At 25.9% G+C, this 22,575-nt stretch overlaps 2 protein-coding genes across 4 annotated transcripts in view; one reads left to right on the forward strand and one right to left on the reverse strand.

Moving 5' to 3' along the window:
* LOC134834188 (synapsin) overlaps positions 1-22,575 on the reverse strand; it is a 31,715-nt gene extending 9,140 nt beyond the window's left edge. Inside the window, 7 exon segments of the mRNA XM_063848764.1 lie at positions 11,528-11,632; positions 11,927-12,130; positions 12,193-12,353; positions 12,409-12,588; positions 13,568-13,698; positions 13,769-13,842; positions 22,534-22,575. Of these exon segments, the coding sequence (XP_063704834.1) occupies positions 11,528-11,632; positions 11,927-12,130; positions 12,193-12,353; positions 12,409-12,588; positions 13,568-13,604 (687 nt within the window). The 5' untranslated portion in view covers positions 13,605-13,698; positions 13,769-13,842; positions 22,534-22,575.
* On the forward strand, positions 1,275-10,401 carry LOC134833505 (tissue inhibitor of metalloproteinase). Of its 3 annotated transcripts, none has more exons than XM_063847829.1 (5): positions 1,275-1,416; positions 9,111-9,270; positions 9,337-9,419; positions 9,477-9,695; positions 9,770-10,401. In XM_063847829.1, the coding sequence occupies exons 2-5, from the start codon at positions 9,141-9,143 to the stop codon at positions 9,965-9,967; spliced, it is 630 nt and encodes a 209-aa protein (XP_063703899.1). In that variant the 5' UTR covers positions 1,275-1,416; positions 9,111-9,140; the 3' UTR covers positions 9,968-10,401. The 3 variants fall into 3 exon arrangements, with proteins under 3 accessions (XP_063703899.1, XP_063703900.1, XP_063703901.1); XM_063847830.1 differs by having other exon boundaries at positions 1,281-1,420; positions 9,113-9,270; XM_063847831.1 differs by having other exon boundaries at positions 1,294-1,427; positions 9,119-9,270.

Raw genomic sequence — 22,575 nt, forward strand, 5'->3', positions numbered from 1 at the left:
AGGCTTAGACAAAATTTAACTTATTCAAAGGTAAAAAAAATAACTTAAGGACTACAAGCCAAAATGTTGATGAAAAAAAAAACTCAGAACAGAAAGAATCATAAGGTCAAATTATTCTAAAAACCAAATTCAATAATGATTCAAACTTCTTCAAAAAAAACTTCAGAATTAATCAATCAAAAGTCTCATGATAACATTTCAAGGTCTTCCAAAGCAAACATCGAACCTTGAAACACCTCAAAGAGTTCTACACGTCGAATGTCAAAAAGACAGCTGAACTGCTTAAAAAAAATGCCTGTTGAATCACCTGTTCAAACAACATCCATAAATTTTGCTCGTAAATTCTCCTAAACTACGTTCTGAATCAGAACCAGAAAGTCATCGAACCTTTTAAATCTTCAAAAGGAAATGACTTCATTTTTATCACGAATCTTTTTTTTTTAAATTGTCCAAAAAAAAAAAAATTTCTCAGCTTTACCCTCGTGAACGGTGTTATGAATTACACGTCTACTCACTCCGGTACTTGTACCGTATACCGACAGCGTTGAATACCGCATACGAGTTTAAAAACACGACACACACAATATTTTTACATCATATTCATTTATAACATCTGAAAATGCTAAATACTACTTCAGTTTGTTTTGTATCGTTGAGTTAATAACAACAACGCGCTATTTCTTGTTATTTACGGTCAGATTTTTAATATTTTTTTTTTCGTCAAAAAAAACTTAAGCGGCTAACATCATCATCCGAGAGTCGTGACCAAGTACTTAACATAAGAGAGAGAGAAAAAAATTAATTTTTGATTTAATTGCATTTTGAACACGTGATCTGATTGCAATTTAAAATACACAAAAAAAACGAGTGTAATCCGCATTTAATTTAAAATTAAACGCTTGTCAGATTACGCGAAGAGTGACAAATTTCACGTCTTCTTATCTTATCAGTGAGTGGCAAAATATTACGAAGCTAAATTTATCATACAGAAAATTTTGTGCTTTGAGTAACAAAGATTTTAAAAGCGAAATAAAAAGAAAATAGAATCACAAAAATTTACGAGAAAAGTGAATGAATCAATAGTTAAAAATAGAAATTAAATTTTTGTACATAGAAGAAGATCAAGCAAGAAGAGAGGCGCTTGTCACCCAAAAGTGTTCTTGTCCATATAGACACGAAAAAAAACAACAACAACAAAAAACATCTATTATTATTATTTTTTGGTTATAAATAAAAGTTGAAAATTTTCAACACTCGCCGAGAGAATTTAACGTGTTTATCACGCGCATTGCGCCGCCACAAAGAGGAGACAAAATAATAATGTAAATTTTCTGTCTTCACGTACCTACAATACAAAATCGAGTGAAAAGACAAAACCAACGAAGCTGCAATAAATTTTATTTATTTTTTTTTGCGGTGAGTTTGACCTTAAGTTACCTATCCTCTTAGACTTTCTTTAATTTTTTTCGGTTTCACAATACAAAATGTTCAAGGAAGTCAATTTTTTATGTCTTTTAATTTATTTATTAATAAAAAGTTAAATAATGTAGAATAATAAGTTTTAATAAGCGTAATCTAAAAGGCATTAAAAGCCATGCGGTGGGTCTCGATCGATAATTTTTTCTACGCACGTTTTTCTACATTGTCATTTTGATTCCAGAAATTGATTTTAAATCGGTCGTTTTTGATACGAGCAAAAAAAAAAAAAATGACGGTTACTTAGGTTAAAGACTTATTTGAAGGCATTTGTAATGATAGAGCACATTTTATTGCATAACGTTGAATAAATATCAAGTACTTAGTTTTGCAGCTGGAGGTGATGAATGTTGTCAACTAATTAATAAAAAGTGGATCTTGTGAGAATATTGTGTCGATAAGTTGATATGCGGAACGAAACTTGTTGGTTTAACGAGAGATTTATTGGAGTAGTGAAGGGATTGCGTAAAGTTAGAAAAAATTAATAATTTATTATTTTAATTAATAATTATTTATTTTTTATTTAAATAATAATTAAATAAATAATAATATTTAATTAATTTTTATAATTATTTATTTTTTTTTTAATTTAAAAAAATAAGTTTTATTAAATTCGATGAAAATTAATTTTCTAACTTCTTAAAAAAATTTTAAAAATCTGAAATAATAGATTTTTTTCACTTTTTTTTTGAATTACTCTTCTAATTTATTATATTTTTATTTTAATGTGAATTTTCAACTATAAAAATTAATTAATAAATTTTTTTTCAACTATTTAATTCAACTGAATTTACCATTAAAAAAATATTTAACGGCTTATATGGAAATAATTAAACTAAATTTTAAAAATAATTATTTAATTATAAAATTCATTAATGAAAAAAAAACAAAAATATTCAGTCATTTTATAAGAAATTTTTATTTAAAAAAAAAAATGAAATACAAAATTTAATTGAATTTTAAAAAAATTCGAATAAAACATTAAATTTTTTAAAAAGATTAAGTATCAAACAAAAAAAATCAAGTGTGAACCAATTTTAACTATGAAGGTATAAGAAACTTGATTAAAAACTATTTTTTTTTATTTTGTTAAAAACATATTTTCGTGTATTTTGAACTTTTTTTTCTTTTTGGCATGAAAAGTTTTAGAAAATTTAAATCCATTGAGGAGATTTGATTTAAATCTAAAAGCTTTAAAGGCTCATATATTCTCAATGGATTCAATTTTATTTTAAAATTTAGTGTCAAAAATGGGAAAATTGTTTAAAAATTACAAAAATATGATTTTTTTTAGCAAAATAAAAATTATTTGAATTTTAAGTCAAGTCTCTCAAGTTTTCATAGTTAAATTTGGTTCAAACTTGATTTTTTTGTTCAATTTTTATTTTTTTTTAATTTAATGTTTTACCCGAATTTTTCAAAATTTATTTTAATTTTTTTTTAAATAAAACTTTTTCATATAAAATTACTGAATATTTTTTAATTAATGAATTTTATATTTAAATAATAATTTTTAAAATTTAATTTGATTATTTCCATAAACACAACTTAAATTTTTTTATGAATTTTTTATTAATGAAGAGGTAAAAAAAAATTCAGTTAAAATAATATTTTTTTTAATTTTAAAAAATTTAGTTAACATTTAAAATTTTAATCTTTTTGATTAATTTCCAAGAATCTCTTTGAAATTTGAATCTAGAATTATCTCTGACTCATAATCGATTATTTTGTATTTTATTCGTTTTTGATTAAAATGTCTTCATAAGAATTTAAACGTAAAAAATCATTTAAAATTCTTCAATAATTCCCAAAAATCCATAAAATGCATTTTAAAATTAAATCCAAACCCAAATAATTCCATTTAAAAATCAAAAATATTTAATCAAAAACTCATTAAACGCCCTTTTGACTCTGTTCCAACAATTATTCAACCTTTACCCTGCCAATATTTATTAAATTCCGAATCATATAAACAAAAAATTCGCCGAATCGAAATGCCACCTAAGAATTTATCATCAATTCGCTTATCAGCACTCACATTTCACGTATCGCATTTCGCGCAAATTAAAATAAACAAAATTGTAAATTTATTTAAACAAGCGAAACAGAGAATTTTATTGATGACACAACTGAACGTTTTCGGTACATGGACTGGCTTGAAATAATAATCACAATAAAATCGTCAAATTGAATCGAAAATGACAAAAAACATGCAGAAAACAATAAAATTTTCGTTTATCTCACTCGTAAAACTTGTTCTCACCTATTTTCAGTCATTTTTCGTGTCGTGTTTTGATGACTTTATTACGAAGTGAATTTCCTGTCCCCCGAGAAAAAACCCTTTTTTTCGACATCTTTATTTAATCAGCAAAATCTCAACATCTGTTGACCCAAATTTTCGAGTGAGACCGAAATTTTATGAAAAAAATTCGTTTTTTCGAGAAAAATCAACAATATTGATTGAAATTTGCACCACGCATCGCATCATCATGAGGACAGCAGAAAAAAATGTGTGTCATCAAACGAGCATTCATCAAACGTTGATTTATTTATTTTGATTGTTATTATGCATCGGCAGCAGCACGTTGAAAAAAAAACAAATAAAAGAGCATTGAAGTTCATTTTAATTCAATGATTTTATGCAAAACGCGTTTTTTCGACTAAACTCTCGAATTACTGAGTCATGCGATTTTTTTTAGTAGAAAAAAAATAATTTTCTGATTCAATGTCAGAAATTTTGTAAACAATCAAGCAAAACAAGCCGATAATGTTAAAGATTAGATAAAGAAAAGTGACAAAAACCACAAAAACCTAACAAATTTTCTCTATCTTCGTGCAAAGACATGTGAAAGTCATTCACGTGTGACGATCACTTTTTTGTTTTTAGCAACAAGTCATAAATTTTAACGTGAGAAGAAAAGTTTTAATTTTTGTGCTGCCACAACATTTAAATGAGGCGCATTTCCTGTCTTTTCTTTGCCATGTGAAAATTTTTGGTTTGAGGGAAAAAGTTTTCATTTTTCATAATAAATGGCTTGGAAATTTTGTATATTTTTAATTAAAGAAGCAAAAATCCTTTGCTTGAAAAAACTTTTTTTTTCTTGTGACAAAGTTGCGGAATTTTGCTTGATTAGCTCAATAATGTAGTATTTTGTATAGAAGAGAGAAAAAGGGACTTCCGTTCAAATATTTTTCAATTATTTCTTGCTTTTACAAGATATTGGTAAATATTTTCAGGCAGTTTTGAGGCAGGACAAATTTTGAATTTTGTTTAATTTTTTTTTTGAATTAGCGAAGTAGCGATTTTCAAATTTTTGAAATGTCAATTTTTTTTTTAATTAGCAAAAAAGCGAATTTCAAATTTTAAGATTTGTCAAGAAAATTATTAATTTCTTGAATTATTTTTTTTATTAATTTAATTAAAGGTTTTTAAATTAAATTAATTAATTATTAAAATAAATAAAATTAAATATATATTAAAATTAATTGTTAAAATTTTTTAATTTAATAAAAATTCATAAAAAAATATTTTTAAATTTAGAACGACAATCAATTGAAATTTAGGTAAACGCTTCTGTTTAAAATGTAATTTATTTATTTTAATTTAATTTAAAATCAAATTATAATTTATAAGTTTGATAGATTTTTCACGAATCATATTTTTTTAATATAATTTAAAAAGAAAAAGAATTAAATAATTTTAATTAAATTTAATTTTTAATTAAAAAATAATTAAATAATATAAAAATCATTAATAAATTAAAATTATAAATAATTTAAAAAAAATAAATTTAAAATTTTTGTTATTAAAATTTAATTTAAATTCTAATTTATTTTGGATTCAAACAGTTTTTTTTTCGAAATTTACAAAATTTATTTAATTTTATTGCTTTTTTTTAAAAGTAAAATTAAATGATTTTTTTACCATCTTCAAAAATCTATTAAAAAATTTGTAGCTTTGATAATTTCAAATTTATTAAAATCAATTTTAAATAAAATAATATTAAATTAAATAAAAAAAAAATATTTTTTTATTAATATTTAAATAATAAAAATTATTTAAATTTAAAATTATTAAAATATAAAAAAAAAATAATGTTTGAAATTTATGAAAATTTTACATTAACGGTCATTTTTAAATTGACATTTGCAAATTTTTTTCATTAAAAATTAAAAAAATATTTAAACAGTTTTAATTTTTAATCAAAAGCGAAAAATAACGTGAAACATTTTTCATAATTGCCTCCGCCTAACGGAAGAAAGAATGCTTCTGTCTGTTTTTCATTAGATAAGAAATTCACTCGAACGCATAATTTCCTTGAAAACTAGAGAGATGAACAAAGACGATGTTCGTCGTCGCATCTCACATTAAACCCGTTTTCTCTGCTGCACGTTCCCGGGGCCATTTAAGTGAATAGAGCGAGCGAAAGACGATGCGAGATAAAAAGACATAAAAACTGACCTAAACATGATCTATGCTCGTTTTAAAGAAACTTTTTTTTTCTAAAAGGCGAATATAATGAAATGCTTTCTTCTCGTGTTTTCTTTGCTTTAAAGTGTTTCGCTCGTTTGTAATAATGGCAATAAACGCATGTAATGTTTGTGTTTATATATTATGAAGAAATTGCCTATTATGAAGATGAAGATGATGACGAGCGATCTTTATGGGTTTTTATCGCGAAATTAAAATCATGTGCGCTTTTTTTGCACTTTTGTGGCGAAAGAGGCATACTTGAAGCTATAAATCAAGAGCGTATCTTCTAAAGTCACACTGAATTAACTCCGCAAGAGTATCGTTCTTTTATGTCTTGGATGTCTGCAAATTTAAGGCGATAACGAGAGGAAAGGGATTTTTCCGTGGAAATGAGAAAATTTCTGAGGCGTTTACGAGACACACAGCATGAGACTGACATTTGGAATGAGAAGTAATCCTTGTTGTTTGTCATTAAGGCAGCAAGAAAGAAATGCTAAGTGAGAGGCTCTTGAGATGATTTAACATTCAAAAAAGTTTTGAAGATGCCTTAGAGAGAGTTTTAATGAAGCAAAAAGAGATTTGAAGAAAGAATTTTGATTTTTTTTTGTGAGAAAATTGCTTGAATGCCTTCAAATGCCGCATTATTGACGGATCAATATATCCACAAATTGTCATGAAAAGCAATGAGATGTGACAAAACTCGTCGCAAAGTCGATAAAAATTTATTTTCGAAGGATAAATAAGATAAAATTGAGATATTCGGTACTTTGTTTTCTTTAAAAATACGAAAAATTTAAAAAATTATAAAAAAAATTTCAAACCACGTGACCAAATCTGTAGAAAATTTTAAATTTTAGCCCAATGCAAATTGTGAAACTTCGTCCTTTGAGATATTTTAAAATTTGCGCTCAATATACATTTTAAAATTTCTCCCAAGACTTAGTTTAAGCTCTCGTAAATAGTAAAATTTCAAATTTTGAACCACGTGACCTAATTAGTGCAAATTTTAAAGTTTTTGCCCAATGCAAATTTTAAATTTTCATCCTTTGAGATATTTTAGAATTTTTGCCTAATATATTTTTCAAAATCTCTCCCAAAACTTAATTTAAGCTCTCGTAAACAGAAAATTTTCAAATTTTGAACCACGTGACCTAATTAGTGCAAATTTTAAAGTTTTTGCCCAATGCAAATTCTAAATTATCACTTTTTTTGTATATTCTGTAATTTCTGCGCAAAATACATTTTAAAATGAGTTCCAAGGTACACTCTGAGCTTTTGTTAATAGAAAAATTTCAAATTTAAACCACGTGACCTGATATTGTTGAAATAATTGAATTTTTAAACTTTTTAATTTGCAATTAACTTTTTTTTTAAATTTATGTTAAAATTATTTTCAGTTTACTTGAAATTCTATTTTTACTTTTAAAAAGATAAAATAAAATGAAAATTTCCTTCAAATTTTTTTCTATGACTTCTTAAAATTTATCATAACTACATCATAAACGCTTAGAAGCCAATTTCCATCAAATTACATCGCCATTGTCGATCCCCAGACAATGCTCATAAATTTCAACACATGTCCTTGAACCAATGTCTTCCTTTAACAAAGCAAAAAAAAAAAAAAAACACCCGAAAAAAGGAAAATTTCTTTTGCTTACATTAACATTTGATCTCTCACTCTCTCTATGTCTCATAATGATACAACTCATAGTTCACATTGCTGCCAGACAAAGAGACGCGTTTGTCTATCAGCAGCACAGATTTCATAAAAACAATAAAAAATTATTGTTTTCTTTTTTCGTCGTTATTTTTTTTTTCGTTTGTTTGTCGTCAGTCGGAAGCCCCAGCTGATTCTATTTATGGCTTGAATGCTTTGAATGGGAGGCGATGAAGAAGATGTTTATGGCGGAAAGACGATTATCATGATTATTAACAAAAACGAAGAAAAAAAAACAAGATTTGACATTTGTATTTGACAGAAAACGCAAGAGATTTGTCGAGATTATTTCTCAATTAGACAGTTGTCAATCAGTGCTTGGTTTATTATTTGAAGGGTAATTCCATTAAAAAAATTAAAGAAAAAATTATTTAAAATTTTAGTAAAATTATGCTCAAATTTAAAATTTTTGAGCATTTTTAGTACTGAAAAGTTACTTTTTCTTTGAAAAATGTCAAAAAATATTGATAAAAACTTAAATTAAAAGAAATTTTTGACAGCTGTCAAATTATCAACTATCAAAAGTATGACAGATGTCAAACTTTCTTCAGAACTTTTTCAATAGATTGTCATTTTATAAATTTTTCTTCTAAAATTATTTCTCGATAAGACATTTTATATTCAAATTTTAAAAAAATTGACAGCTGTCAGTTTTTTAAATGTCAAAATTATTAAAAAAAAAATCATAATTCTTCCTTAACCCTGAATTAACTTTTAATTAAATGATTATTTTATGTTAAAAATTGAAGACATTCTATAATAAAATTTTAGGGATATCATTTGACAGCTGTCATATTTTTTAATGTCAAAATTTTGAATAAAATCTAAATTTTGACTAAAAATTTAAGTTTTTTTAATTTATTTTTTTATTTAAAGATTATATTTAATCAAAAATTCTAATTATTGCGCAATAAAACCTTTTTTATTTAAATTTTTTGGAAAAATTTGACATCTGTCATTTTTATCAAAAGTTTAAAAAAAATATTAAATTCTTAATTTAGTTTTAATTTGAAGATTATTTTTGTATCTTTTAGTAAAAATAGTGCGATAATTTTCTTCAAAATTTCCAAAATAATTTTTTTTGGTGAAAAAAATTTAAATGTCACTTTTTTGACAGTTAAAAAATGACAGCTCAAATTTTTCTTTAAAGAAAATTTCAATTTTTTAATAATTTAAGGACTTTATTTTGCATTTTATATCCAAAAATTCAAAAAAAAAACTTCAAAAATATTTAAATTTTAAAAATTCAGAAAAATTTCGAATTTAATTTTTTTTATACTTTAAATGTAAAAAAAAATTCGCTATGGAATCCCCCATAAAACCAACAAAGGTCATTAATTTTCCATTTTTGTCACAAAAAGTTCAAGTTCACTTATTTAAAGACACTTCATGTCATTGTCCGTCTAATTTTTAACGCATTTCTATTTTTTTTTTTATTTTCAGAGAGAAACTAAAAACTAAAAATACACAAAAATGTGGACAACAAAGAGTATATTCGCTCTAACCTTGGCTACGGTATGTGCTTTATACATGATCAGCCCGACATCTGCCTGTAGTTGTATGCCATCACATCCCCAAGAAACGTACTGTAACGCCGATTATGGTAACAAATTTTATGCTTTTTACGTCTTTTTCGATGATTGCCTAATTTTGTGTTTGTCCTTTCCAGTCATTGTCGCACGAATTTTATCGAGACGTGCGGTGCAAAATCATCGATTTGTCTACAAAATTGACATTCGGAAGGAATATAAGGTAAAATTTTTTATAAAAAAAAATATTTTTTTTTTCTAGTCTCGAATTTTCTCTTAGATGTCGGAAAAAGCTCATCACTACTTGAAACACGGGCGAATTTTCTCAGCTGGCAACGACGGGATGTGCGGCATCGATTTCAAATTGGGCGAACTTTACTTGATTGCTGGATCGAGTCCAAATGTGGGCATTTGCAACTACGTCAAGCAATACTCGAAGATGACGCTTGTCGAGAAACGAGGCGTTGCGGGCGGCTACAAGAAGGGTTGCGAGTGTAAGGTACGTTTTTGTCACAAAAAAAAAAGATAAATAACAAAAAAGGTCACGTAATAACGATTTTTCTTCATTTTCAGATCAACTATGGCTACAACAATTTGTTCGAAAGTCGAAACCGCATCGGAGGTTGCGAGTGGAAGGGACCCTGGAACGAATGTGAAACGGATTTCGGTGTCTGTGTGCCATCCCGTGGCTACCGAGATGCCAACAACAAACCGACAAAGTGCCATTGGCGACGCAGTAACCCGTACATGGCGTGCATACGAGATCCCTAAATCGTTATTTATTGCGAAAAATGGCTTCATTTATTATTTTTTACGGTAAACTAATAAAATTACCATGGAAATAAAATTCTAATTAAAAAGTAAAGCTGACTTGCAAAGTACTTGTAAAAGTGTTAATTTAATTAAAATTCTCCTTCATTGTCGCTTTTCGAGAAAAAAGGCTTTAATTTAAATGTAATTCAATACCTATTAAATTTATGCACGATAAAAATTAAATCGTTCGTGCTCATTCATAAATCCACATTATAACATCATAAAAATAAAATAATCTGCACACGAAAAAAAATAAGCCAAATATTTTTCTCCAAATTTTATCCTTTTCTCTTTGTAAATATTTAATATTTTATTTTATTATTTTTATTTCTTTATCATATGCCACCAGATTTCATGTAGTACTCTAAGGATTTATGTTAATTTAATGAATTTATTTACATTTTGTATAAAAAAAAATATTAAAAGTTGTATTTTTCTGTTAATTTAATAAAATTTGTAGATTTAGAGTAATTTGTTGATGTTTTTTTATGGAAAATTTTGTTGATAAAGGAGGCTCAATACAGGTTTTCATGGAAATTTTTTTTTAAAAATCATGGAATTGTCAAAAATTCATACAATTTATAAAAATTAAAAAAAAAATAAATTTAAAATTAATTTAATCATAATGTAAAAATTCAGGAGAAAATTTTAATATTTTATTTTCTAAAGAGTTTCTTTAAAATTTTTGTTGAATGAATATTTTAAAATTTATTTATTTTTTTCATTAAAGATTTATTTAAAGATTTTCATAAATTTTTATTAAATTTTCAAAAAAAAAAAGAAAAATAATTTTTAACTGTTTTAAAAAATTCCCGATAAATTAAATTAATTTCGAAAATTTCTAAAAATTTAAAAAATTAGAAAAAACATTTTTTTTTCTTTAACATTTGGTCAAATAAAAATTTAATAATTTATTTCTTTCATTAAAGAAATTAGAAAAAATCTTTTTTTTTTAATTTGCAAAAAAAAAATTATAAAAATAATTATTATTGACTTTTCAATTACAAATTGTCAAAAAAATTTTTAAATTCACAAATTATTATTTTGAAAAAATTATTAAAAATTAAATAAGAATTTTAATAAAATTTTTTCATGAAAATTTACAAAAAATAGGTAAATACATTTTTTTATTTTTTAAAAATTAATATTTATTTATTTTTTTTTTTTGAAAATTAAAAAAAAAATATGAATTTGTCAAAAATTTTTAAGGCTTTTAATTTTAAAATTTTTAAATACTTATTTTAAAAATTTAATTTATTTTTTTAATTTTTATTTTAATTATTTTTTTTTTCAAAAAATTATTTTAATTCTTTATTTTTTTATTTTAAAAATTTAATTTATTTTTTTTTTAATTTTAAAAATTTGCTCTCAGAATCATCAATGAGATCAAAATTTATTTTAAAAAATCTTAGTTTTGCTCAAAGAAATTATTTTGTACGAAAAATCCTTTAAACCAGACTCTCATTAAACACTTTCTATCAAAATCTGGGTCTTAAGTTAACAAAAAAATCGACTTACCATGTCCTTGGGATTAGGAAAATACGTTTGTTCAACCAATGGGAACGCATCTTTACCTAATCTTCGTTGTAGTTGAAGCAAATGAGCAAACACCCATGGCTTATCCTGTCAAAAAAAAATGAAAAATGATTAAAAGCCGTTCGTGATAACAATTCAAGGTCTTTAATCTGCAGAAGAAGAGAAAAAGAGAGAAAGAGTAGAAAAAGTGCTTGATATTGATGCATTTTGATTTAAAACTCCTAAGGCTACCAAGCAAAAGCCAAAAATTTCTTCAATAGCACTTGGACAATTGTTCGGTTGCTTTAGAATTTTAAATTATCCAAATGTTCGTGAAACAGATAGAAAAGTCATGAAAAAGGTGAAAATGAAGAAAAAATTAGCGAAAAAAATTTTTTTTACCTGAAATTGGTACAAGGAATGAAGAGAGTTGATACTTGGCACACCGCCATACTTCAAGCCAAGCAACAAGGAGCGCGCATCGTTCGAGCCATCGCGCGGCGGTTGACGAACGAGCACAAAATCAGGTCTAAAAGAGCGTGACGACTTGGAACCCTTGAGGGTAACCATTGGACCTGAGTCGGCATTTGCTACCAAAGTTATTTCCTGTGAAAATTAATTTTTTAAAAATTTTAACAAAAAAAAAAAAAAAATAGAAAAAATCTAACCTTAAATTCCGCCTGCTCGACACGAATGTCATAATCGCCATGCAAACGCCTGCCCCGGAAATATTTCGACCAATCTGTGTTCTGGTCGTCGAAAACCAAGACAATTAGGCAACGGTCCTTATTAAATACTTGTGCTCGTTGTGCAGTTTGAACAGCGGCACCTTGAAAATAAGTCCGTTTTAAGCGATTTTTATTAAAAAATTTAGAAAAACTCACCAATAATCGAAGCTCCTTGATCACGGGCAGCTCCAGTCAAACTTTGAACTCGTTGTAATAAACTTTCGCGCGATTTTGCGGGACTCGAGGGAGCTGAGACACCACGTTGCGGCGCTTGTTGTTGCGGTTGTTGCTTACCAAGGCTTAGTGAAAGATCTGTGCCTGCTGCCGAGCCGGGAGCTGAGTGAAAAAAGTTTTGTTTTTTAGAGGAAAAGTAATTTTTAGGCTGATACGATTAAGAAAAGTGTTTCAGGTTAAGTAAAAATGTAAACATTTGAATTAGCGGGAAGGCGATTTGCAAATTTTTATCAGTTTAATGTTAAAATTTCAAATTTTCGCTAAAACATCGAAAAAAAGAAATTAGGAAATTTTACAAATTTTTAATTTGAAATTTATTTATTTATAAAATTATTTAATTTTATTTCTATTTTGTTCAAATATTCGAACAAAATTTCAACAATTTGTAAAAAGTTTCTTTGAAGTTTCTTAAAAGTTTCAAATTTTTAAATTTACGAATTTTCTTAATAATTTGAGAAATTTGTAAATTTTTTAAATATTTTAAAAAAGTTTAAATTAAAATTCCATAATTGCTTTTATTTTGAATGAACTAGCGCAAATGCAATTTATATTAAAATAAAAAAAAATTTAGTCAAAAAATCGAATAAATTTGAAAATTTTTGAAAAGTCTCTATTTTGCAAGCTTTTCTTTTATTTTAGAGTTAATGCTTACATTTAAATTATTTTCAGATGTTTTTGGTTTAAATTTCTATAAAAAAATTTCAAGAATTTGACAAGTTTCAAATTTTCAAGGTTTATTTGAAATTTAAGAAATTTTCTAAATTAATTAATTAATTAATTTTTCTATTAAATTTTTTGAATAACTTTTAAATTAATCTTCTTATTGTATTAAAATATTTAAATTTTAATCATTTTTGGTTTAGAATTAGCAAGAAGCGATTTTCAAATTTTCTATGAAAATCGTATTTTACAAATTTTTAATCAAAAATTTCTTAAAAAATTATTAAATTCTCATTAAATATTTAATAATTCTACACTTTTAGCAAATTTTCGCTGAAAATTTTTTATTGTTTTATAATATAAATTCACCAAAAAACATGAAACACTTTCGATAATTGCACTTCCTTTAAAAAAAACTTACCTGGCGGCGGCGGAATGTTTGGAGGCCCTCCTGGCATCGGTTGATTCGTAGTTGGCGGTGGTCTGGCAGCTGGAGGCAAAGATGGATCATCTGCATCGTCACATTCGGAAGACAAATCCCCCGAACTGAACCTATTTTAATTTTTTATTTTTAAATTTTATCGATTTCCATTCCTTTTAAGAAGGCAGAAATTTAACCTACCTGCGTTTCAGGTAATTGACATTTGTCGAGAAACTACTTTTAAAGCTTGCGAAAGACAGGTTGCCGCCTTTTTCCTGTTCAGAGACAAACGAAAAAAAAAATAAAGTAGAGAAAACTGTGTCTGTTCGTGTCACATTTAACATTCAGTTAAATAAATAGTTAAGCTCAAGCAAAAATTTTAATGTGGGAATGTTATTTATTTTTCATGTCGATTTCAGAAAATAAATTTTTAATTAAAATTTAAAAAAAAAAATGATAAACTCGCGAATGTCAGAAGCAGCAAAATTAAAACCCTTGAAAAAAAAATAAAATAAATTGTGATAAAAGCACATGACGGGACATCTAAAGCGGTGAATGACTGAAACTGAAAATTATTATTTATCTCGAGAGACGTGTAAAAGTGTGTGTCTGTGCAAAGAAGTTTTTTTTTCGGGCAAAAACAAACAAAAAATTTACCTTTGGCGGGGCGCAGATTCGCCCACAGCCCGCGTCTATTACACTAATATTGACAATAGTGGAGGGTTAACAAGGGTCGTTACTTGCTTTCGCGCGCTTTTTTTATTCGCTCGATTTTCGCTTTAAACTATTTTTCTTATTTTAGATTTTTTTTTTGTAAAAATTTGTACTAATTTATTTTTTTTAAGGGATTTTTAAAGTGGATTCCTTAAATTTTTTTCGCTTTTCAGAAATTTATGAAAAACTGCAAAAAAATTGAATAAAATTAAACCGCGAAAAATCAATAAAGACGACGATCAATGTTTATGTGAAGTAGAGAGGAAGGAACCTAATTCTAATAATGTGAAAAGCCGCCATCGCACGCAAAATTATTATTATCATCAACGGAATTTGTTTTTTTTTCGGTTAATAGCTTTGATACCAGAAAAAAAGCTTTTAGTAGCAACGAGAGCGTTGTTATTGGATTTGTAAGTCATTAACTGGGATAATTTTACCTCATGTAGTTGGTAGCGGAATATTAATTTAATTTAAAAGTTTGTAAACAAGCGAGTTGGAGAGAGAGAGAGTAGGTTACGTTCGCCGGTAAACCGAGGGAATAAAATCAAACATGAGAAAGAACTTTTTTTTAGAATTTAATTCAATCAGTTGCCTCGTTGCGCTTTTTTGTAACCTGATACTTTATAATTTGTGTGTTTTATAACGAAATTTTGAGATTGTTGGAAATTTGCTCGCATCTATGGGGAACAGAAACAACAAACATCGAATTCTACCTGAAACGAAACAGAGGAAATGGGAGAATTTGTTAGTTTAGTTTTGATTAAAGGAAAAAGTTCAAAGGACGTTGGAAAGTGTGACTCGAATTTTGCGGAAATTTGATCAATATTTGAGTAATTAATTTAAGTTGGAAGGAGATTTTGATCCTGAGATAGACAATGAATATTACATTCAGGTAAGTTTTTAATTTTTTTTTTATAAAAATTCAAATTTTTGAATATTTTCAAATTTAAAAGACTCTAAATTAATAAAAAAAAATCTAAAAAAAATAAATAAAAATCTAGCTTTTTTATATCTTTTATAAAATTTTTAAAAGTTATGAAAAACATAATTATTTTTGACACTTGTTAAAATGACAGATGTAAAAAATTTTGAAAAATTCTTGAAATTTATTTATTTAATTATGATTTTTTTAACAATTTATAATTTTAATTTTATAATTTATCATTTTTATTTAAAAATAATTTTGAAATAAATATAAAAAAAAATTTAATATTTTTTTATTTAAATAATAAATATTTTGGAATTATTTTAAATTATTTAAATAATATTATTGTTAAATTTATTTTATAAAAAAATAAAATGATTATTTAATTTTAAAAAAATAGTTTTCATATTATTTTTTAATTTTTGAGAAGAAATCTGTCAATTAATAAGTTTTTATTGAATTTTAATTTATTAAATTGCGAAAATAATTGACACAATGTCAATAAATTTATCGACTTAAAAAGTTACTTTTCGTTTATTAAAAATTAAATATTTATTTTTTAATAAAAAATCGTTGAAAATGACTTTTAGATTTCTATTTTATGTGCAGCAATATTTTTTTTATCATAAAAAATATAAACTCGCGAAACCCGAGGAAAAATATCTTCTATGAATTGCGGGAAAAACGTAACATAAACGGCCCAAGACTCTCGCTACAGACATATAAAAGGAAGATAAATTGGATCATTGGAAAAGACATTCATTTCGATTGATTCATTTGTGTGTCGTGTTATAATACATTAAATGACACGAGAAAAAAAGAAGAAAAAAATCTAGAAATTTATTTATACACAAAATGATAACATAAAATATTATTTCTTTTTTCCCGGCATATTCATAGATGTTCATATAGGAATACATACAGACAGAAGGCGGCATCGGAGAGACAGATCAATTGTTCCATTACCGTCATTTATTCACACATGAAACACAAAATGGGACTAAATGTGTCGTGAGTTTAACAATTTACTTTTTTTTCCTCGACATTTATATTTTTTGTGTGTGTTTTTAACATTTATTGCGTGATTTTGTTAGACATTTAAGGATTTTTTTTGTTAATTTTTGGAATTTTATTTCAAAATTAGAAAATTTAAAATTTAAAGAGAAAAATCTGAGATTATTTTCCAATAATGTCATTCAGTAACTATCAAATCAATCTCTATTATGGTTTAAAATAATATCTAACGTAAATTTTCTTGCAGCATGTATAGCTCTGATTCTCAAAAGTCAGTGGCATAGTTTTGAATTTTAAGAGGAGGAGCAATAATAAGGTAAGTTGATATTAGTAGAAAATTAAAACTTTAATTAATTTCTTTTAATTTAATTTTTTTTATTTAATTTAAAATATTTCTTGAATTATACAAGCAAATATCGTAATTTTACTAATTTCTCTTATTTTTACAGATTGCCGACTTAAATCATCTGAACCTACAGTTTTATAGGATAAAAATAAGCAAAAAGCTGAAATTTAATGTTAACAAATAATTCTTATTTTGTAATTTTTCTGTTTTTTTTTAAATTTCAGTCAAAGGCAAAAATCAACAAAATTGAAGACGACAGATAAAAAAAAGCTCGAATGATTCAAAAAACAAGATATAGGTCCAAAATTAGAGAATGATATCTTAAAACTTTAACGAACCATGAAAAATTCGAATCCGCGTTTGCTCTTTTAGACAAGGTTGTTCGATGTTGTTCGCAAATGTTTCAAACAAAGGTTCAAAAAAAAAAATTCTGCAGAATCTATAAATACTTGCAAAAAAGAGATAAGATTGAACATTTTCAATCACCCCAAAGCTGCATATATTATTTTGTCATGTCAAAGATTTTGTTAACTAAAGAATGCTGGACTTGACTTTTTTTAAAGCAAGAGTCAGAAACGATTCATCATAATGTTAAGAAGCATGGGTCGAAGAAGTAAAAATATCCATTAAGCTGCAAAACTGAATACTTCAGCTTCATATATTCAAAAAGATGAAATACCGAAAGACTTCCAAATATTTATATTGAATTTAAGTCAATTAGCAAAGTCAATTTTGAAAAAATTAAAATTCCGTTTTAAACTATTTTCATTTCATGAACTTTAAAAATTGTTAAGAAGTTTTTCTACACCACTGGATTTTTAAAAAAAAGTATTTTTTTAGAACAACGAATCAATACCCTATTCGTATATTTACGAGAAATCTTGATAAAAGCCAAATGTTTCCCAATTGAAAATTGTATCAAATTGGAAAATATGTCGCAAATTTCCAATAAACTCTTTCGCAAGTCTACATGGCTCTATTTCTCCCCATACAATGTCTATTTACTATTTTATTAAATTTTCAACGCAAAAAAGCAGATGTAAAACGACAAAATTGGAGCTTATCATGATCTGATCACCCATAGTCTTTATATCGTTATTTCGTAATGTAAATTTAGTGTCGTTCTGTCGAATTAACTTCATGCTTGTTCCATCTTTCATCACTTGCTAAGGAGACGAAAATGGATAGACGACGATAAAAATTCTGCTTATCATTATTTTGTGTAAAAAGAAAAGTAAAAGTCACGTCACATCTCGCTCGCATAAAAACAGAAAACTGTTGCAGCGAAATATCTCGGGATTGTCAAAGTCGTGTGTGTAGCGGCGGATGCGCATGCTTATAAATATTTGATGAGGCTCTTCAATCCACTTCACGACCTTTTTTTTGGGACTTTAAATACTGCAAAACGTCACAAATAATCCTCCCTTTTTTGTTGTTGATGATTTTTCATCAGAAATTATCATTTATCGAGCATACCTTTTTCACACATACCCCGAAAAAAAAATTATCGATTTCAATCACTGTTGTAATAATGCCGAATTGTGGTCTCATTTTTACCGACAAAAACTCGTGCAGCAGCGACAACCACATGAGCAACATGAAATTTTTATGTCTCATGAGTACTGGTTTGGTTTTTATTTTGGGCTGCCAAAAGAAAGTATTTATAATCGTTCATGTCGGATTATCCGAATTTAAAAAGTTTTATTGTTATTTTAAAACATCATTTATTTTATTTTATTTTTTTGGAGAAAAATCCCAAAATTCTGCACATTCTCATGTCTTGCCAGATAACTTTTTGATGCGAGGAAATTTCGGATCATAGGTGATGAAAAAGTTTTTTTTTAAACAACATGAGAGACATTATCTCGACAGTAGTTTGTTCCGACTCTGATATGAATACAAATAGTGAGAGAGAGAGACAGACAAACTTAATGGTCGGATAATTAAAGAAATAAAAATAATCGTAAATGAAGGAAAATTTCTACTGTAAAAATGGAACGAGGATGGAGCAATGAGGAAAATTCTTTCATGTTTTGTTATTTTGATGATTTTTTGAATTACAAATTACATTAAAAGTAACACGTCACTCCAATTCCGTTTTTCATCAAAAATGTGCATTGGGTCAAAATTTGAGAATGTTTGGCAAAAATTTTAGAATATGCATTGAAAAAAATTCAAAATGTGCATTGGGTCAAATTTCGAAAATTTTTATTTGATAAAAGTTTCACAATATGCATTGAAAAAATTTTTCAAAATGTGCATTGGGTCAAAATTTGAGAATGTTTATGCATTGACAAATTTTTAAAATGTGCATTGGGTCAAAATTTGAGAATTTTTATTTGGCAAAAATTTTAGAATATATATTGAAAAAATTTTTAAAATGTGCATTGGGTCAAAATTTGAGAATTGTTATTTGGTAAAAATGTCAGAATATGCATTAGAAAAATTATAAAATGTGCATTGGGCCAAAATTTGAGCCTGTTTATTTGGCAAAAATTTTAGAATATGCATTGAAAAAATTTTTAAACGTGCATTGGGTCAAAATTTGAAAATGTTTATTTGGCAAAAATTTTTTAATATGCATTGAAAAAATTTTCAAAATATGCATTGAAAACATTTTAAAATATGGAATGGGTCGAAACGAAACATTTTTTCTCATTTCTCCAGCCTAAAAGGATAACAGACACGACTCCGTAATTAACATTCATTGAACGTACTTTTGACGCGAAAACACATCGAGTCGAGAATAAAAAAAAAATGTTACACAAAACATAATTTTATTATTTTTTCCCTCTTTTATGTATCTGACACTTTTACGGATTTATTAACTGTCGTAACGCAAACACACGACTTTGAAGCTACCAATTCGTAAATTGGTTGACCCATTCAAGCCAAAATAAAAATAATTTTCGTCGTAATGACAATTTTCGGTGAACCTTTTTTTTTTTTTTTGATAATTTCGCTTCGTCATATGAATATTTAACTAACGATTCGTGTGATTAATCAAAGGGAAACGAGAGAGCGATATGTCGCTGTGATTTGATCAATATAGATTCCCTTTTTAATCAGAAAAAAAATTGATGGAAAATTAATGGATCCCGATTTTAATTGTAGCGGAACATGATATTTGATGGAGACGCCTCGTTAGTTGTAATTGAATTGACACGAATTTGCCAGCATGGATTTTGCTTTGTTTGCACGTCAATTATTTGTTATTTACTAATTGCGTGTGTTAAAGTTTTGCTTCTTCTTCTTCAAAAAGTTTTTTTTTTGTGTTGTGGTTATGTAAAGGTTTTGAACGCCTACGTTCGTCGACGTATGTGGATGTAACTTTGCCCTTTCCGTCTTTGTGTTTCTCTTGTGATTTCAATTCAAATTTGAGGAAATTGAACAAGGCAGCGGTGTTTTTCTGACATCAACGTGACATGCCGGAATATGGATGATGTTGTAGACGAAAACTTTGTAATTAAATGTCAACTTTGAGGATATTTTGACAAAAGAATGTAGCTTTGATATCGTTTAAATAAGCGATTTATAGGGATCAAAGATGGATGGAAATGACGAGAAATGTCTGAAAAATTGATTCGAAGACAGATTTAATACTTTTGGTTAAATTTTGTGGTTTAAATTTAGAGAGTTCATAAAAAAGAAGGGGCAGAGTTAAAAATTATTTGAAGAAAATATTTTTAAAAATTTTCAAATTGAAGTAATTTTTTTGAAATTTTTTTTTTTCAGTAATTTTGCTAAAGTTGCTAAACAAATTTAAATTTATTTAAGAAATTTTTTAAAAAATATAATTTATAAAAATAATATTCATACAATTTTTGAAAAAAAAAATTTCAAAAAGTTTCAAATCTAATTTTAAATTAATAAACAAATTATTTAATTTTTTTTAAGTTTTTATAATATTTTTTTACAAAATTTTAATAAATATTTAATAAAATTCTGTACTGCGTTTTTGATTAATTTTTTTATAATTTTTAATTTAATTTAATTTAAATAATTTATTTTTACTTTTTTTTTATTAATAATTTAATTTAATTAAATAAATTTTAAAAAAAATATAATTTAAAAAATTAATTAAATTTTTTTATAATTAATTTTAATAAAAATAAATAATAAAAAATATTAAAAAAATCTTTTTTAGGTGTAAAATTATTTTTTTCAATTTTTCTAAAAATTTTTCAAAAAATGATAAATTTAAAGTCAAAAACGAGGTTAAAAAATATTACATAAAAAAAAATAAAAAAAAAAATAAAAAAATAAATAAATAAAATATTCAAACTAAAATAGAATTTTATTAAATATTTTTAAAAATTAAAAAAAAATTGTTTTGAATTTTAAAATTAAATTTGAAACTTTCTGAGATTTTTTTTACAAATAGCATAAATATTAAATTTTATTTTAAAAAATTATTTTTTTCAAAAAAATTTTTAAAACAAATTTAACAACTTTTTATTCAAGTCTCTTCAACTCAATACCAAAATTTAACTTAAATATCCTTAACTTCATGTCTCTAACCACTTTTTAAGGCTTTTTTTCTGAAGAACTTCCCAAACAAACAAACAATTCATTCCACTTGGAAGTTTATCGTCTCCATCTCAATGAATTATTCCCTCATGAATATTGCCCAGCAAAAAAAAAACTAAAATAAAGTTTATCTAACTTCATTTCTCACATAATAATAATTTATCTGAAAATTATCACTTTTCTGGCATGCCGGTTTTCTTGGCACGTCGCAAAAATTTAATAAAAACTTCTCTTACATAATTCTCATTCATATTTCATAAAATGCATTTTTATCCATTTTATTTTAAAATAAAATAAAAAATCAAATAAAATGGGAAACGGAATGAATGCTTTAAAAAAAAAATAAAAATCAAGGAAATATAGGACAAAATTTTTTTTTTGGAATAAAAAAAAATAACAACTACTGCCGGACGACAAAACAAAAAAAAATGGAAAGAAGAAGAGGAGGAAAAGAGAAAAAAATTGAATTAATGTACTCCCTTGGAAAAATCGATAATTCAAACTGTTTATAAGGCAAGTGAGTGACTGAACGTTACATTAAAGACGGCAACGACGAAGACACATGTGACACAAGTCTTTTTACTAATGAAAATTTCTCGAAAAGTGATCGATGTCTGTCAGTAAAAAAGCATTTTTTTTTAAAAAGGAAAACGAGACGCTGGGATGATGAGTCATTTTCCTTCAATTATCATTATTTCTCACTCCGAAGCACTTCCTTCAAAGAAAAACGGCGATAATGTCGTACTCACGTAAATTGCACGAGTTAATGAGTTGCATTGCCTGAGGATATTTTTCCTTTAAAACAATTATTTTTTTTTTCTTTTATTTTTTTTTGTAGTAATGGAAAAAAACTTGAGAGTCACACTTTTCAAATTAAAATATTACATAAAAATTTTTTTACTTACCAAACAAAAAGGATTATCCAAATGGAATTAATTTACCGACGATTTTTTTTATGTAATTTTTTTTTTTTACAAAAACAAATATTTATACACGACAAAAAATTTCCATAAACTTAAAAAAAAATTGTAAAAGAAAATTAAAGAATACTGAAACGAACCTAATCTGCAATTCCTGAAAGAAGTTAACTTTTTTGTATGATTTTTTTTTTGTGTAAGTTGTTTGTGTGTATTTTTTTTTCAAACACAACTCGTAATAACTCGTGCACTATGAAAAAGACTTTCCACTACTACTGAAAAATCGTTCTACTTTGATGTTGTTACTTGGAAATTTTTATGCAACTTTTTTTTTGTGTATACAAATGGATGAATGGAAAAAAAGTAAGAATTTTTCTGGATATTTTCTAAAATAAGTGAATTTCACCTATTTTTGCGACTTTTTTGCCCACTGAGAAGCTTCACGACAATTTATGGCGAATTTTTACGCGTTTTTTGTGGATTTTCTGTGAAGTTTTTTGTGTTTTTGCTAAGAAATTACTTTAACAATCCCTCAAAAACGTCTATCGCTCGAAAGAAAATT

This window comes from Culicoides brevitarsis, chromosome 3 (assembly GCF_036172545.1).
Source record: "Culicoides brevitarsis isolate CSIRO-B50_1 chromosome 3, AGI_CSIRO_Cbre_v1, whole genome shotgun sequence".
NCBI classification, from domain to species: domain Eukaryota; kingdom Metazoa; phylum Arthropoda; class Insecta; order Diptera; family Ceratopogonidae; genus Culicoides; species Culicoides brevitarsis.

Bases quoted from the DNA above. Each gene is read 5' to 3' on its own strand.
- LOC134833505 (XM_063847829.1), top strand. From the start codon at position 9,141: ATGTGGACAACAAAGAGTATATTCGCTCTAACCTTGGCTACGGTATGT. The intron at 9,271-9,336 runs GTAACAAATTTT...TGTCCTTTCCAG, and splicing joins GTACTGTAACGCCGATTATG to TCATTGTCGCACGAATTTTA. The intron at 9,696-9,769 runs GTACGTTTTTGT...CTTCATTTTCAG, and splicing joins AGAAGGGTTGCGAGTGTAAG to ATCAACTATGGCTACAACAA.